The sequence below is a fragment of the Ziziphus jujuba genome, chromosome 12 (assembly GCF_031755915.1).
Source record: "Ziziphus jujuba cultivar Dongzao chromosome 12, ASM3175591v1".
Lineage (NCBI taxonomy): Eukaryota > Viridiplantae > Streptophyta > Magnoliopsida > Rosales > Rhamnaceae > Ziziphus > Ziziphus jujuba.
In genome coordinates, this window is record NC_083390.1 from 11114946 (window position 1) to 11133391 (window position 18446).

Here is an 18446-nt window from a genome sequence, read left to right on the forward strand (position 1 = left end):
CCCTTTTTTATGCATTTCTTTTTCGGTCTTTTTTTAACGCCTTAGATAAACAATTTCTTTCTTTCTTTCTTTCTTTCTTTCTTTCTTTCTTTCTTTATTATTTTTTGAAAATTTACCCATAGAAAAGAAATGTACATTTTAATAGATGTTATGTATGATTTGATGTAACACTAACATATCCTTTTGTAAAAAAGGTGCATAATGAGGTAATTAAAAGACTTTAAATTAATATTAAAAAATGAAAAAAATAAAAAATAAAAAGGCTTTTGAGTGGTGTGTGAGCGTATAGATATATTGGGATTAATAATTTTACAGAGTATAGGTCGTTTTCACTCTTAAAAGACAAATACTGCTGTTTTTCTTAACAAAGACAGTTGTCTTTAATATTTATTTCCAAATGGGAAACAGGGCACTTTTCAAGTTAGCTTGATTCCATTGTTAAAAGGGAGTGGGGGGAGAAAATGGAGGTTCATATTTTATGCTTCTTTAATGTGAAGTGGGTGACTTAAAGAAAATAAAGAAATGTTCCTTATGATTCATTAATAAACTTTATAAACTAAAGTATTCCATGTAGCGTAGCTATCTTTTGTTTTCTGGGGTTAAAATAAAAATAAAAAATAAAAAATAAAAATAAAAAGCTAGATTTTTTTGTGCTTCTGTGAAAAAGAAGCTAACAATAGTTGCTCTAAACATGTTTAGTGTATGCCTATATAAGTCATTTATTATCAAGGCCAACATTATATTATTATAGTAAACATTTATGAAATCAACCATTTAAATTTAATTTTAAAAAATATGTCCAATCTAATTAAACAAATTCAATGATTATCATTAGAAATTTTAGTATAATATTATTATATCTACTCATAAAATACTCATTGTATATGTATACATATTGTTCGTCTTTTATACAATGAATTTGGTAATATTACACTAAAAATCAGCCCAATCAATCTTTTAAATTTGTAGACTAAAAAAAAAAAAAACTTTTTTAAATTTAATTTTACAAGATAATTCAACCCAGTTGAATATATTTAAAAAAAATTAATATATATATATATATATTTATGTTTATCATAATTTTTAAGTAGAAGGAGGTTACTGAATAAAGAAGAGAAATGAGTTGGCTGTGTACTTTAGGTTCTAACATGAGGGATTGAATTTTGTAAGTTGAGGAGAGAGAAAGAGAAAAGAGGAGAGAGAGGAGAGGAGAGGAGAGGAGAAGGGGGGCAGGAATCTAGGGGATGGGTCCAATGAGGGGGGGCAGGGTTTGCTACCTAACCCACCAACAGGTATCGTGCATTAGGATGAAGCTCTTTCCCATCATCAATTTATCCCTTTCTATCACCTTCAGCCCCAACCCCAACCCAAACCCAAACCCCCCTGTGTATTACAATGGGTGAAAAAGAAAGATTGAGAGTTGAGAGTGAGAGTTGAGAGTTGAGAGAGAGAGAAAGAGAGTTTTCTTTCCCCCAAATAATAATAATAATAACAATAACAATAAAACCCAAGCATAGCAAAACAAAGCTCTTTTTATAACCCTACTAGAGCTGGTCTTTTTTGTCTTTGTGCCCCCTCCTAATTTATGTGTCCATCTTTATCCCACTGCTGCTCTCTCTACTGCCACACCACCACCCCTATTTGGCCTTTCTCTTTTTCTCTCTCTCCCTCCCTCAATTTCAACATCTATATAAATACATATTAATTAACCCCATATACTATTTTCATTGTATTCTTATCCTATATATCTTACTATGCCAGACCGACAGTGGTGTTCAAGTCACCACAACAGACCTCGTGCTGTGAGAAAATTGCATATCAAGTCGCTTCTTCTTTGGAATGACAAAACAGATGTTTCTTTAAAAATTATAGGTGTGTTCGGGAAGTATTTTTAGAAGTTTAAAACCGTTGCAAACGAGCTAAAAGCACATCTCATGATGATGGTTAAAAAATTAAAAAAAAAATCTAAAAGTAATTTGTAGTGATACTAAGAAAAAATTATATACTTAGTGATTTCAAAAACACCAATTAAGTGATGCTTCATGAATTAATTTTTAAAAGAACCCTAAATCAAAAAAAGGTGATTTAATACTTTCAACTAAACATTATAGTGATTTCTTTTTTTGATTTTTTTTATCTTCTTAAAATTGATTTTTAACATTTAAAACCATCATCATTGATAAGTAGACGATCTTAGAAAATAAGTCTTGATATTATTGATATTTGATGATTTATAGTACAACTAAAGGAATACAATTTTCGAAACCAAATATTTTTCTTAGGTGTATTATTCATAAATGGAGACTAAAAATATATATATATATATATATATATATATATCGAAATGTGTTAATAAAATACCTACTTCTCTCTAAAACCCCATCTCAATTTTCCCTTTTTGTTGAAAACAGTTTTCCCCTTTTCCCACTAAAAGAGACCAATATTTTGCATTTATTTAGTTCCTAATGGGACATCCTGACGACTTAATGTTATTCTTCTCTAATACTAAATTTTGGATTCAAATTAGGTCTAATCTTTTCAAAACTATATCCAACAAAAAAAATGGTCCTTTACACATTCCAATCTTATCAATTTTTAGAAGAGAGAAACCTTATTTTTGGCTTAATTGTACTCCCTTCGAGTTTGATTTAAATCCAACCAGCATCTGTTAAAAAAAAAGAAAAAAAAAAAAAAGGTTTATGATCTGTTAGTCTTTGAATTATAATCATAGGTACACTTTAGTTTTTTAAATTTTTTTTTCTTTTGGCATTTTAACTTCTGAAATTCATTTTTTAATATATTTTGGTTCTTCAATTAATTTTAATCTAAGTTTTAGCAATTTTGAAAGATAAAATACATTTATTATAACAAAGAAATAACAAATTATAAAATCAAATAATTTTACAATTACTTCTGCATATACATTAGGTATACTAAGCATCTTAAAAATTCTAAGAGGTAGACAAAAAAAATTTTAAAACTAAAATACATCCAAAACTAAAATTTAACGACTAAAATGCGGAAAAAAAAAAAAAGCAAAACAAAACAAAACAAAACAAAAAACAAAAAACAAAGTACAATTATAGGTATAATTTAGAAACTAACATAATTAACAATCATAAAAAAAAAAAAAAAAATATCATCTACCGCCATAGTAGTTTTAAAAGATTTGCATTTATCCCCTACTTTTATATTCACACCGTTTGAATTTAATAGCAATCTCTATCATTTGGATCCCCATAAGTGTGTAATTGACATTTTCAGAATAAAAAAAGGTCTCGCTAAAATAAACAGGAACCTCGGGGCTGGGGAGGAATTTTCCCTATTACCCATGTAGTATAATCAGTTTTTCCCCCGTACTTACAGAATCTGTGTGTACTAGGGCCAAAAGAAAATGCAGGAGGGCTACATATATAAGACCAGGATAGTAGGAATTTAATGCAATATTCACCATCAAATGGTGAAAAAAAATAGTACTTTTTCTATACAAAATTACCATTGCAAAAATTATAGCATTCCTATTATTATTATTATAATTATTATTTAATAGCTTTTTTTATTTTTATTTTTTGCGTACCGAATCGAGAAATAGTAGGGTATTGATCTACACCAAAAGGATTCCTTAAGAATGACTATTATATATTTTCCCCTTTTTTTTTATTTCTCTTTCATTCTTTTTCCCTGTTTTACAGACACTGAGGACCCATGAAAAGAACTAAGAATCCAACATCTTGGTCCCTAAAATAGTTAGGTTTAGCTCACAGATTATACATTACCCACAAAATTAGTCCATGATTTAATGGCTTGACAACTGCTTATATGTCTTTCAACTGATTTATTTATTTTTTTATAAAAAAAAAAATTAAATAAGCAAAAGGAAGTTGATTATCAAAACAAGCCAATTTGCATACTATTCGTTACAATTTGGCTACTTGGTTTTGGTTAAAACACAGATAGTGGAGTTTTAGCCGCAAAAATTCTATCATTAAAACTTTCAAATGTAGAGTTTGTGACAAATTCTTGCAAAAACATATACACATTAACAGAGAATTTGATTATTTTAAACAAAAATTCTACCATCACTAAATTTTATACAGGAAACATGGGTATAATTATTTTTCGTTAGCCATCAATTCCATATCTCATCATTTAGTTAATAAATTTTGATGGTACTAATAGTATTGTATCTGAAATATCAAATTACACACCATTCATCAAAATTTGGCTATTTGGTTTCAGTTAACACACAGAATATTGTAGTTTTAGTAGCAAAAATCTATTACTAAAACTTCAATTCCAGAATTAGTGACGAACAATTGCAAAGACATACGTACAAAATATTAATTTTATAGTAATTGGGAATGGGGATTAAGAAGAGCATGCATTGGAGAGAAGTGTTAGAAATGGGAAACATTTTACTGAGATTTGTTTATTTGAGGGGGGTTGGATTGGGTTGGGTTTAAGGGTTGTGAGGTTGTCAAGTGTGACTTTGATGAAGAAATCATTAGCAGCCTTATTCTTAAATGGGGATGTATCTAAGAAGATCATGGGGCCCATTAATATGTATATTGGTGATGATGGGACTTTTGTAGGACCCATTGGAAATACTGCTTTTAAATATTTGGCCAAAGACAAGAGACTCTTGGATGCCTCACATGCCTTTATTAGTTGGAAGCTCTAGGTGTGCCCCATTGGAATGGGGTGGATCCATGTTCCTGTTCACCTCTCTGTTGCTTATTTTGTTTTCTTTTTATTTTTTCCTTTTTATCTCATTTAAAAATCATAAAGAAATAATTATTATTTTTTTAAATAGCTGAATCTTCTCCTTTCATATGCCCTCGTGCTTCTGGTTTGTTCAGCTTAGTCTGATTCCCATGTGCCTTTCTTTGCTTGACGTCACTCACTCTTCTCTATGGAGATTTTTTTATATTATATATAAAATTGATTTTTTTAATTTTATTTTTTTGGGATTTTTCATTAAAAAAAAATTTGAATTATTTATTGGATTTCATTTTGTGGAAGGAGATATGCATTGATAGTGATTCGTCAACTACTGGTCCAGAAATGTTTTCTTTTTTTTATTTTTTTCTTTTTTATTTTAGTCTTGGTCATATGGTGATGCTTTAGCTTTCTCAAGGAAAAAGGTGAACCATTCATCAAAGCCGTCCATCATGCCAGACATCTTCTTGGGTTGGCCAAGACATACCAAAAAGCTATTCATGTCAGAGAGACTTAAACTGGAAAAAGATTCAAAAAGAAAGAAAGAAAAAAAAAAGACTATAAAGTACAATCTATAATTAACCACTCTAATTTTGTTCTCTCAACCAAAGAAGAAAGAAAAAATAATTTTTTTTTAGCTGAAAGAAAAAAAATATATATATATATATATTAATATTAAATGAGAAATTAAACCAAAACATGCCCTAGGGATTTCGTTTACAAATTGAAACTTTATATTTAAAATTCATTTATGTAAATATACATGTATATATATATATATATTAAATGAGAAATTAAACCAAAACATATCCTAGGGATTTCGTTTACAAATTGAAACTTTATATTTAAAATTCATTTTAAGGTTAATCGCACTATAATATCAAGTAGTTCGAGAAAGTTGCATTTTTTATTTTTAAATTTAAAATATATCAATTTAAATTTTCAAATTTCATTTTGTTTTATTTTGGTCAAATTCAATTTTTGCAACAGTGATTTAATGGTTTAATTGAGGGTATTAAAAGGCTTTTCTTTTTTTTTTGAAAAAAAATATAAATTTCAACAAATAAAAACTAGATGGTTTAAAATGTAATAAATTATATTCAAATATTGGTTAAATATGATGAAACCGTTAACCATATTAGCCCAAAAAATCCTATTTAACCAAAATATAACAAATTACAACGTACGAGTTAAAATTGAAATGTTTTAAATTTGAGTGTTGAAAATATAATTTCACCAAAATAAAGTATATCAAACTGTAATTAACCATTAATTTTATAAAAATGTATAAAAAGAGGCAGAAGTAATCTACTACACTTCATTGCGCAACTTATGTTAGAGGCTTAACCATATGTTAAAGGCTTAACCTTCCAAGCAATTTATAGTTTAATCTATTAGAGGTAATTAATAAACCACAAAGATGGCCTGTAGATAATTTCTCTAAAGGTGGAAAAAAGTTTTATTATTATTTTGCACCAACATCAACTATGGGCAAACAAAGAAAAGAAAAGAAAATGAAAGAAAATGAAACAGTGAAAAGAAAAATATAAATATAAAATAAAAAAACTGGAAAAGAAAACCTTTTTTTTTTTTTTTTTTTTTTTGATAATTTGAATTGACCCGCCAACTTTATAAGACGTTAGCCCACAAACGATCTATCTATTGCAAACTCAGACATGCTTTGTTTCTTGACGTACCAAGGAAAGCTAAAGCTTTTCTGCAAAAATTGCCTTGCTTTTTATGAGCACAACCAAGAAATTCAAAAGCTGTTGCTTGTGTACTGGCAAGAAAAAGTTTCTACGTTAACGTTTTTATTGGGTTGTTTATTTTTAATTTTACTATTGTTATTGAGAAAAAAACAAATTGAATATTTGCATGATTTTGTTGTTATAAGATCTAAGAAATTCCATAGGCTTACAGATATGATTTGTGATATTGTTGTGGAAAACACGTTTGTCCGTATAAAATAGTGAGAGAAAGCATTAAATCAAGTTTTCACCTTCAAAAACCATTTTGTAACCAAACAATTAAACAACTACTGTCATTAATTAGAGTTTCATTTTCATCTTCCAAACACTGCCAAAGACAGATTTACTTCCTTTAATTTTTTAACAAAAAAAACCCAAATACAATGTATAAAATATTAGAAAAAAATTACAAATTACCCCCTCAATTTTCATATTTGTGTCAATTTGCCCTCTGCACTTTATTTTGAAAGCCAATTTACCCTTCAACTGGAATGCGGATGACTTATTTTTTTAGGTGATTCAAAGGAGGTAATGGTTGTGTTTTCTTTGAACTCTAGAAGTTTTCCTTGGCACTTATATACCTTAGTTGAAAATATTTATGTTTATTTGAACAAGCTGGATTGTTGGGAAGTTAACTATGTTTCAGGAGAGCAAAATCAATCATCTGGCTGGATTGCTAAAGCTGCTCAAACAATCTTTTGGCTGGGATATGTTTTGCTTTTTGCTTTTAGAAATGTTTTATCAACCAACTTTAAGTTAACTATTGCCTCTTTGTTGGAATTTTACAAAATCTATTGACTATCAATGATTGCTTAAACAAACAAAACATAGAGAAATTTGAATTTTTTTTAATTAAAATTATTAACTGAGAAATATTATAGGTATCTACAATAATTTTGTTTGATTCAATTTTTTTAATCAATTTTATTGCCAAAAATAGTGTTAGTTTTGATATATTGTTTACATAAAGTAATTAGTTTAAAAAATAATATTATAGACATCATCTAATCTACCAACATATTTATCAAAAATATATATATCATTGTACAATTATTAGCATATTAATATAACTTTAAAATAAAAACATGAACTTTTAGAAAAATAAATATTATTAAATATAAACCAATCCAATAATTACATGTATAATATTGGTAGTTATTAAGGCCCGGATAGTATCTATGGCAACATTCTAATTTGAATGATACATTAAGTTCGTCAAGTTCCAATAAAAAGTAGGGGCAATATGATATTATGACAAAGTTTAGGGGTAAATTGCTAAATATGAAAGTTAAGGGGGATAATTTGTAATTTTCCCTGAAGATTAAACCTGTATTTTCATTTCACGAATTAACCGCACTAGACATGAATGTTTATTTATATTTTAGTTAGTTACTTAGAAATCTGGAAGAAGACACAAAGGATCATCTATGTTATGATTTTAGTTATTATTATTATTATTATTATTTGTTTTGTAAAAAAATTATCTAATGATGTTTTTCAAAACAACTTCTGGATCTGCTGCAGCATGAAGGAAATGCAAAGGCAGTACGTCAATTATTATTATTATTATTATTATTATTTTTAAAAGAAAAAGAAAGAAAGAAAGAAAGAAAGAAATAATAATAAATTCGCTTCTCTGGTCTCAGCCTTTCAGGCACCTATCATTTTGGCTCAGCAGTACTTAATTCGTTTATTGTTCTGTTATATGTATAAATAGTTTCTTATTGCCAAATTTAATTAGGAAGATGAAATTAGTTCATTTAGTTCTTCGATAATAATTGCGGATGGATGCATGCAGCTTAAAAAGAATTAGCCTTTTTTTTTTTTTTTTTTTTGTGTGCCACATTTTAGGCATTAAAGCACTATTTGGGTAGCTTCTAAAATGTCGCTCCTAACTTTCTAAAGCTCAAAATCAGCTTATAAAAGTGTCATCAATTTTCTAGTAAAGTTCCACTTCGAGAAGAGCTTAAATCCGAAGACAGTAAAATGCAGTTTTTCAAAGGACTCATTAAAAAATTAAAAGTTCTTATTTAAGAACCCCCACAAAAATACAACTAATAAAAATCAAAGGTTATCCCAAACAAAACCAAGTTTTTATACATTATACCGTCAATTTTTGTTTTAAAAAAAATAAGCATCCCAAACACAAAAAGTTAATCATGTGGGAAACTGAGGCCAACAAGGTAGAAATACAACCAATGATAGAGCATCCCGCTCGCCACCGACTCAAAATCATCTCTAATTCTGGCAACATGCTATAAAAAACCACTTCTTAGACTTTAATTAATCATTTAGTAGGAATTTTCCCATATACAAAACTCATTAAAATATATATGAGAGCCGATTTATATAATACTCAATCAGCAGGAAGAGCTACTACATCGATGACGATTTACTTCTCATTATATTTCATGTATATCCTTTTCGATATAAATGACAATTTACACTCTACATATAGGGTACAGATACCCACATTAAAGTGGGCAAAGAATGAATTGAATTTGAATATGCAATGTGAAGTTCTTAACATTAGAAATTTAAGGCCACCGCATGATGCCAACACCATCACTCCGCGGGTAAATTGCTCTTGCATAGGTGCTCAAAACGACAAACAGGCCGAAAGTCATCTCATTCAGTAGTGCAGAAGTCATTAACCAAAATGAAAACCAGATGACGTGAAAGAACTGCTGGACAGATTTGGTAGCCTACGAATTGCAATGACACCGGCTGCAAGGGCAGCAAAAGAAGCCAAAACAAAGGCAGGTATATTTCCTCCACCGAATAAAGCATCCCATGGTCCAGCACCAAGGGATACAATCATCTAATAAACCCAAAAGTTAATATAAAATCAGCATTTACCAGTCAACACAAATATGGGTAGAACAAGTTTCAGCAAAGGCTGTACAGATATAATGATCTACATGAAAAAATAAATAAATAAAAACAAAAGAATATATACAAGGTACACTTATGTTCTCTAAGTCGACTAGTAACAAGCCTATTCAAACCACAAAAGAGAGAGGAAGGCCTGAGGGGTAAAATAGTCCAAGCATGGATAAATATATGTAACATAACAGAAACCGAAGCATACACTTTTACAAAGAAGAAATCGAACAACAAATATGCAAAGTTGCAGCATTACAGCATAACATAAAACTGAACCAGTTAGTGACAAATCAGATTAGATTATAATGCTGAACATTTTATTCTGTTGCATATTGCCACATATTAGAAAAGTAACCAATTACAAATTTAAATTTAGAAACAATGAACTACCTGTGGAACAACAATTGCCAGATTCAGAACTCCAATAGCCAGTCCTGCAAAAAACATACAAACCCTTCAGCATCAGAATCAGCTAATTTAATTTTCCAACCGAGAGAGAAAGGATGCTATAAGAACAGAAGCCTTTCAAAAACCTTGGCCACCACCGGAATCTGCCGTCAGCTGTGCTGTGACGGAAAAGGGAACACTGTATGTAATCTGCAAAAATAGACAATTTATCATAAACATGAGCTTTCGGGTCAGATGAAATGCTTCAGATAAACGAGCAATAATACTTACAGCAAGAGGGAAGCCAAGAAGAGCAAAAACAACGAGGGAAGCATTCTTGATGGTAGCACTCCCTCCAATTACATGTTCAATTCCTTGAGAATATTCTTTGACAGATATCAAACTTATGATTGCAGTGCCTGCCATGCAGGCAAACACAATAAAATTGCTCAATGCCCATACTAGTTTTGCACCCATCCGCTGGCACATTGGTTCAATGAGAAATGAACTGATACCAAGAATAACCTATGCCAAAAATAACTGCAATTTTAATCTCAAAGGACAAATAGCAGAACAATTACCACAATCTCAGGACTTCCCTGTAATGTAGGAGGGGGTAAGTCCATTTGATAGGGACAAAATCAATCCTCTAATTATTTAATTATGTATGACATCCTTTTAGAAAAATGCAAAGCACAGATGCTCGATTTTGAGTTCTTACTGAATTCAATAGCAAACCAAATGCACCTTCTCTGACACCTTGATCATAGGCTTTTATCTCAGATGTGCTCCCTTTTGGATCCCCATGATATACTTCTCTGCCCATCCAATCCGTATCGAAAAGAAAGAATGGAAACCAGGACAACTGCAGTAAAAGTATTAACTCAAGTAACATTAATAACGCTCACTATAAATGCACAACAAATTAACAGAGATCAGAAAACACTTATTACTAATAGACAGGGTATAGGCAAAAGGTTCATTCAAAGGACCTGATTATATGAAAGAAATAGTGGCACCTACCCAACTTAAAGCCATTACAATGAGAACAGAATGCATTGCAGGTGGTAAATGCCTTAAACTGGTTAACAGATTCACTAATACTGCTCCAGGACCATCATTAAAACCATGATTCTGATCATCCTCAACTTTTGAGTTTGCATGCTTTAAATTTATATCACTTCTCCCATTGGCACTGTCAACTGCAATATCAGGCTTTAACCTTGAACTTTCAAGACCATTTTGTTGTACATCATCCAACAATGGAGCAGAATCTGATAAACGATGAGCCTCATTCAAAGTGAGTGGAACCTCATCAGCAAAATATATAGTCACAAGTGTGCATAAAGTCAGGAAGAGCTGCACAAATACCACAATGTAATTAGTTATATAAAATTAGCATGATCTTACGTGAACCCTACAATTGAAACTTCTGAATTTTCATTTAGAAGATAAATGAAATAATGAACTATGCCTATCATGTGATGAATCATGAAGTAAAATGGAAAATCCAGAGATGTCATGAATTGATTTCTGGATTCCTCCATAAACCAAGCCTGACAAGATATGATGTGCTAATAAGGCCAACACAAGATTTTCATATTTCCTCCCAAGCACTCAATAAAAATAACATAATTTGGGGCCATCTATTGAGATATATTTCCATCATTTATTAACAGAAGAATTTTAGTGACTGCAGAAATTTAGCATTACATATCAACATATACTGGAAGAATTTATTAGTTAAAATCCTTAATAAGCATGCTCAACCTGATCATAATACTATTAACTTATGAAACGAATTATGCACTTTTCCATAATTCAAGGCTTTTAACCCTTGTAATTGACAGAAAAAGTTTCTAAACCATATTTGGAGAAGTGCTACATCATAGGAAACAAGAAAAATTAACAGACTGCAAAAGGGTAGGATTTACCCAAATCTAACAAGGTTTTCAAACTACAACAAAATCATCCACAAGTAGATGGAATACAATGCATACTAATAACTCACCACAGCAATAAGAAACGCTGCTTTAAGATTTCCACAGGCTTCACAACAAGCTCTACTTAACAAGAAGGGAAACCATCTGTGCACAAAAATATTATTACATGATAAATCTCAAAAAAGATCAAATTATGAATAAGCAGATTTTGTGAGTTGCTAGACAAAGGGAGCTTGAAGTTCGGTAAAATAGTGATGAAAGCTAAGCACATGCAATGACATAAGAAATCCACATAAGAACAACAAACTTGTGTACATATCTAATCAAGATATTTGAAACTCACTCATGCCATTTTCCACTTGCTCCTGAAGAAAATCCTAGGATGTTACCAACAGCCATCCACGAGCAAAACACAGCATTTGCTGTGTTGCGTTGATCAGGGCCTACAATAAACTTATAAGATGTCATGTTTTACATTTACGTTGATAGGCTTTTTTTTTTTTTTTTTTTCCCATCTGACAAAATATTGACAAAGATTTTATGTACATGTACACAGAATAAACAATAACATAAGGACCAAACATCTAATATCCCTAGTAATGTAATGTAATAACTTGAATGGAGAAATAGAAGAGGTAGATATGTCACCTGCAAGATCCGCTAGAAGAGCACGAGCTGGTCCCTAAAAAAATATGATTCATTGTTTGCTCAGTCACAAAGATCAGCGTTTATGGGTATTTTAATTAAGGGTTCTGTTGGAAATTCACACATCAATCATCAGGACAACACTCACCTGCACCGTATTATTGGCAAGATCAAGCAGCCAAAATCCAATTATAAAGATAAAAGCTGCCTTCGTTCGAGTACCTTTGAATGTGCTGCATTTCCTTAGATGAGTTGGCAACCTTAAATGGAAATTTTCACTATAGAGTAACAAGAGTCGGGAAAAGGCAATAAAAACCTGCAATGCTCCTTTGTATCTCCTAAATGGTATCCTATGTCTGCAGAGAAGCCGATTAATATCACCTATATTACAAGGTTCCATTTAGCTTCTATAAATTTTAGAAGAAACCAAATCAAAGACTCAAGAAGGAATTATAATAATCATTATTGCTTACTGAAACTGAAATCAAGAGAGATCCAGCAAGAATGAATGGACGTCTTCTTCCATATTTTGAAGTACATTTATCACTCCAAATACCAACACAGGGTTGAACCTAAACAAGAAAGAAAAAGGCATACACATGGTTAATTAACCAGCCATTGATAAATATCGTTGTCATAGAGTTAGGCATGCACATGGTTTATTGACCAGCCATTGATAAATATCGTTGTCATAGGGTTATATACTTTAACACCATAATCTAATGTTTGCACCCCAAAAATCATCCAAGAAAATATCTCAGAATATCATAGAGTCCTACTGATCAAACTGGCACTGGTACCAAACTAAAACTACAGCGTGCTATCAGAAAGAAAGCATGACAATCACATCTGTGAAAACTCTAGGAAAGATATCAGATAGCCATGACTTACCACAAGGCCTGTAATAGGGCCACATAGCCAAATAAATGAAGAAAAGGCATGCCCTATTCCAAGTGTCTGCAACAAACATAAAAAGTAGCACATAGTTAATCAAAAGATAAGATGCATAAGCTCAACAGAAAGTACAGATAATACAGTCAATCACAGTGAGATATAGAAGGGGGAAGAAGAAAAGGAAGGGGTTGGGGGGGCGGGGGTGTGTTGGTTGGGTGTGGGTGGGGAAGACAGCATTGACTACGATTTAATCCAACAATATTACCTATCACAGCTTCTCAAACACTATCTGCAAAGATATATCATTAACATGAATAGCGTCGTTTAAGACTCATCTTATTTACACTGGCATGCTATCTTACCAAATCCATTACGGAAATAAAGGCCATTGCATCAGCAGAGTTGCAGGAGACCTTTTATCATCAGGGAAAACTATTTTCTACCAGGAATTATGATGCTGAAATATTTATCAAGACTAGAGCACCAGAAGAAAAATCCCCTACAATAATAACAACAACCAATTATCTTTGTTTCTCTAGGTCACTAAAATCTATAATATAAGAATAAGGTGACATCTCCACACAAAGCATAAAACGATGGAGACTGTGGTGCAGAAAAAAGGAGTTCTATGTATTGTTAATCAGGAAAGTAAACACGTCCATACTATTTTTTGCAATTTTTAATTTATTTTCCATTCCCTGCTGATGCATTGTGAATTTGTCATGTATTGTATTGTATTCTAATTTCATATCCTGAATAATAGTTAAAAAGTCCACAACATCAAGTTTTCTTTTGTGTGTATACATACATACATACATATATATATATATATATATATAAAGCTAAAGCAAAAGCAGGCCTAAATTCAAAGAATATTATTGCGTTTTCAATCTATGGCTAATAATTCCAAAAATGCTATTCGCACATTTTTATATCTTATGATATAAATTCAATCACAGGCCTAAATTCGATAGTCCGACCTTAGAGTCCACTACTTTAACCAAACATTCCAAATCCTACATAACTTTTCAGCGTCAATCGCAGTTGCAAAATTTTCATTAGGCTTTATCAAACAAACTCATACAAAAATCGGAGAAAAAATAAACAATAAAATGATAAAAACTATCAAATCACTAATGCAACCCATGAATAAGAAAGGCGAAAACAATGAAAAAATAATAATAATAATAATAAAAATAAAACAAAAATAAAAATAAAAATAAACTGAAAAGAGAGAGCGAGCGAGCGAGCGAGAGAGAGCAGACCTGTATATAGGGAGTCAAAAGCGAAAGCTGTAAAGCCCAACCGAATTGAACACCGGCGGCGATCGTACAACTAAGAACGAGATAAATCAGACTACACTGTTTGGATCTAGGAGGAATCTGCGGCGAGAGGTCGGAATTCCCATTGGGAACTACCCCTGGAGATGATGAAGAAGGGGAATTGAGCTCGATCCGATGGTTAGGCTCAACTCCCACCATTTCCACTTCCCTCTCCGCTTCCTTCAGGTTCCTGTAAGGAACCCGGATCGTCACTGAGTCCGTCTTCCCCGCCATGGATCGGATCCAAACGACTCAGTGGATTGCCTTTACCAATTCACAAAATCAATTGCATGTACATCAAAATTCTTGACCTAAAAAAAATATATATATATTCTTCCTTTTGAACCTTCAATTCTAAAATTTAGGGCACAGAAATAGAAATTCGAGTTTATTTTGAATTTGGAATTTGGGATTGAGAATTTGGAATTGGAGGTTCACAGAGACATTGGAATGGTCGAATTTGGGCGGGTGAGACATAAGAGCGAGAGTCCGAGATGGCATTTTTTATATTTTCTTCTCAATCAGGCAAATCTCAATACATTGCTGAACCATCAAGAATCCTACTTAGGCGCTTACAGTTGCCGTTGGATGAACACAGTGGACCCCACAGGCGCTTAGAATTGCCGTTAGATGAGCAGCGTGGACCCCACACCAACTGAAACAAGGCCCACTCAAATAGTAAACACGTAGGTCCACATGTCAAAGATCTTTTGGGGGGTCAGGTCGACCACACGATATATTCCTGATCTCTCGGTATTTTTCTTGTTACATCAATGGAGTGACTTTGGCCAAATTCTTTTAATCAAGACCGTGTATTTGTTGAAAGAAGTATTCTTGAACTGGCACCGCTGATCAAGGAGAAAGAAAGTGAAAAGTCAAAAATGGCTTTCTCATAAAGGAAAGCGTGACAAACCACCGACATGAGACGCTGAAAATTTAGTGGAGTCTAACTTACGAAGTTTTCCATTTCGCACCTATTGAAACCTCAAATGTATAAAGGACACGTCACCAAGATTTGCTTTCAATTCTTTTTTTTTTTTTTTTTTTTTAAAGATAAAATGACTATAAAATAATAAACTAATAAAAACGCAAAGCTATAGATTTGTTGCCAAGTGAATGTCACATACGTAAGCTTATCTAAGAAATATGTTTATTCTATATTATTCAAAGAAACATGCTAGACTATAAACGAATTATTAATTTCATGATTTTGTAAGCATTCTTGGGTCGTGTATCAAACCATTTTAATAATATTGTTTCTAGCACCAGTTAAGAGGAATATGGACAAGTTTGTTTCTTTGACTGTCCAAACCAAACTAAAAATTACAAATAATTATTTTGATCAAAAAAATCCAAACTATAATTTTTTTTTTCTTTACTTTGATCCCAAACTGTAATTTTTTTCATATTGCCCAACTAAACTTTATTTTTTCATTTTAATCCAATTATGTAATTTTTTTCGAATGAATTTGACTAAATTAGTCATACACGTTGCACAAAAATAAAATACAATACAACACAACTGTTACAAAACAAATTACACAGCATATGCATAATAAATTATATCAAATTAGTCCATTGAAAACTCTTTCTTTGTGTTAAAAAAAAAGAAAAAAAAAAGAATAGGGATATTGATATTACTGCTCTCTATACCATATCCCTTTAGACAAATTGAGTCTTAAACCCCTTTTTTTTTTTTTTTTTTTTGGGTGACAAATTAGTTCCTAAACTCTGATTTTAGTGGCACCGTTAGTCCTTTAATGTAAATTCGTCGTTAATAACAGAGGTTTTACACATTGAGCATTTTCTAAGGTTTTTTTTAATCATTTGAGCACAATGAACATTTTCTAAAGTTTTTTTTTTTTTTATCATTTTAAATGGGAATATGCATGTAAAATAGAAAAAAGAGCATTGGCTCCAAGCTTGGGAATACTTCTTGCCCGTTATATAATAAAAAAAAGAAAAAGGAAAAAAAAAGACTTATTTCTCTCTTCTCTAACCTCCTTTTTAGTTCTTTAACATGAATAGGAATTAACCTTAAAAAATTTAAAGCATCTAACCATGAGGTATACTACTATATGTTAACACCTTTTCAATTTTAGTCTCCATATGAATTCAATCAAAAATACAGCAAGCGAAAAAAAAAAAAAAATCACTAATAATAGAATACATTGATACCAAACCTACAACCAACCCATATTAAGGGGAAAAAAAAATCACTAATAATAGAATACATTTATACCAAACCTACAATCAACGCATATTAACGGGAAAAAAAAGAAAAAAGCAAATGGGTTCAAATATAATTGAAAGCGGTTTTTTTAGGGTTCCAAAAGCCTAATCTGCATTCTTAATCATTTTAGTCTATCTGTTTAAAAACGCAAATCCAACAAAGCTGACAAAAAAAGCGCAGATTCAATAAAGAACTTGGTTGTAATTAGGGGTGGACTTGGTGCGGTTTAGTTCGATTTTATAGATATTTTTAAACCGAACCGATCAATTTGGTTTGGATTGGATACGAAACCAAACCAAACCGACCACCATGTTCAACCCGAACCGAACCAAACCGATGATCATTGGTCGGTTTGGGTTGGGTTAACGGTTTAAGTCGGTTTGAATCTCGGCCTAAATTTTTTTATTTATGCTATTTTGAGATAAAAATTGTACACATTGGGTTCAAAATTGTATAAAGTTTTTTTGAGCCTTTTTAATTATCAATCTTCAATCATATTCATGCATTATATTTTGAATTAAGCATCTTTTTCAAACTATTATCTAAATTAAATAATTTTAATATATATTCAACAAGCAAAAATACCAAATAAACTAACTATTAACTACAATGCAACATGAAACCATACAACTACAATACAAGTAAGATAATACAAAATAAAACCATATAACTATAATATAAGTCTACAACTACAACCTAATTATACAAATACATCATACACCAACAAATAAATTCTATATAACAAATCTACAACCATTATTAATTATAAAATAGAATACAATCCATATTTGAAATCTTAAATTTTAAAATGAACTTATAATTAAATAAACTAACAATCCATAAAAATAAAAATTATTTTAAAAAGTCTTCTTCCACACTCTTCAATCCCATTCTCACAATAAATAAAATAATAATTTTATTTTATAATTATATACTATATTTATATATAAAAGTAAAATAAAATGTTAGTTTAATTGATGATCGGTTTGGTACGGATTGAATTGGATAAATTTTATCCAACCTACAACCCAAATCGACCATTTCGATTTTTTTTATATATTTAACCGAACCAAACCGATTAATAAATTAAAACCAATCCAAACCAAACCAAATATGTAGGTTTGATCGGTCCGGTTCGGTTTTTGCCCACCTCTAGTTGTAATTATCCATTACTTAGATTCAAACATGTGCTTTTAGATAAGTTAATGGCTGTAATTTTATAAGATTATAGACTAAATGAACACGGTGGACGGTTAGTCAATAAATAAATAAATAAATAAATAAATAAAACCCAAAAACAGATGGATATAGCAGAGATGAAGTATTATATAAACGATGTGAGGGAAAAAGATGAACAAGAAAGTTCAACATAAGAAAAATATTATTTTATCCCTAAACCATATAGGTGTAAAAAGATAAGAAAACCCTTAAAAAAAAAATATTTTATGTGCATAAAAATAAAACTAACAGTGATACAGAAATAAAAGTTTATAGACTGAATTACCCAAAAAATAAGTTTTAAGGACAAACTTGTCAAGGAAGATTTAATTTAAGGATATACGGTGTCAATTTCTCAAAACAAAAAATTGTTACTACCTTCCAGACACCATATCAATTTAAAGGGGGGAAAAAAAATTAAAATTAAAAAAAAAAAAAAAATGAGACCAAA

The 18446-nt window shown here is 30.9% G+C and overlaps 1 protein-coding gene across 4 annotated transcripts; it reads right to left on the bottom strand.

Annotated features, from left to right (window-relative positions):
• Positions 1 to 8789: 8789 nt before the first annotated feature.
• LOC107434904 (sucrose transport protein SUC3) lies at positions 8790 to 15045 on the bottom strand. 4 transcript variants are annotated; one of them, XM_048462665.2, is made up of 14 exons: positions 14488 to 15045; positions 13220 to 13285; positions 12802 to 12900; positions 12645 to 12709; positions 12477 to 12561; positions 12332 to 12365; positions 12027 to 12126; positions 11752 to 11827; positions 10764 to 11099; positions 10488 to 10605; positions 10032 to 10159; positions 9887 to 9950; positions 9744 to 9787; positions 8790 to 9288 (listed from the first exon to the last, which is right to left on the bottom strand). In XM_048462665.2, the coding sequence occupies exons 1-14, from the start codon at positions 14776 to 14778 to the stop codon at positions 9118 to 9120; spliced, it is 1677 nt and encodes a 558-aa protein (XP_048318622.2). In that variant the 5' UTR covers positions 14779 to 15045; the 3' UTR covers positions 8790 to 9117. The 4 variants fall into 4 exon arrangements, with proteins under 4 accessions (XP_048318622.2, XP_048318621.2, XP_048318623.2 ...); XM_048462664.2 differs by having other exon boundaries at positions 10032 to 10265; positions 10462 to 10605; positions 14488 to 15041; XM_048462666.2 differs by lacking the exon at positions 14488 to 15045 and adding an exon at positions 13585 to 13667 and having other exon boundaries at positions 10032 to 10265; positions 10462 to 10605.
• Between the last annotated feature and the right edge of the window lie 3401 nt (positions 15046 to 18446).

What these genes read in the sequence shown, in the direction of transcription:
- LOC107434904 (XM_048462663.2), bottom strand. Translation starts at nt 14,778, where the DNA reads ATGGCGGGGAAGACGGACTCAGTGACGATCCGGGTTCCTTACAGGAAC. An exon ending in TTGCCAATAATACGGTGCAG is followed by an intron (nt 12,366 to 12,476) that starts GTGAGTGTTGTC and finishes ATATTTTTTTAG; the next exon opens with GGACCAGCTCGTGCTCTTCT. An exon ending in AGATTCCGGTGGTGGCCAAG is followed by an intron (nt 9,788 to 9,886) that starts GTTTTTGAAAGG and finishes TGTTTTTTGCAG; the next exon opens with GACTGGCTATTGGAGTTCTG.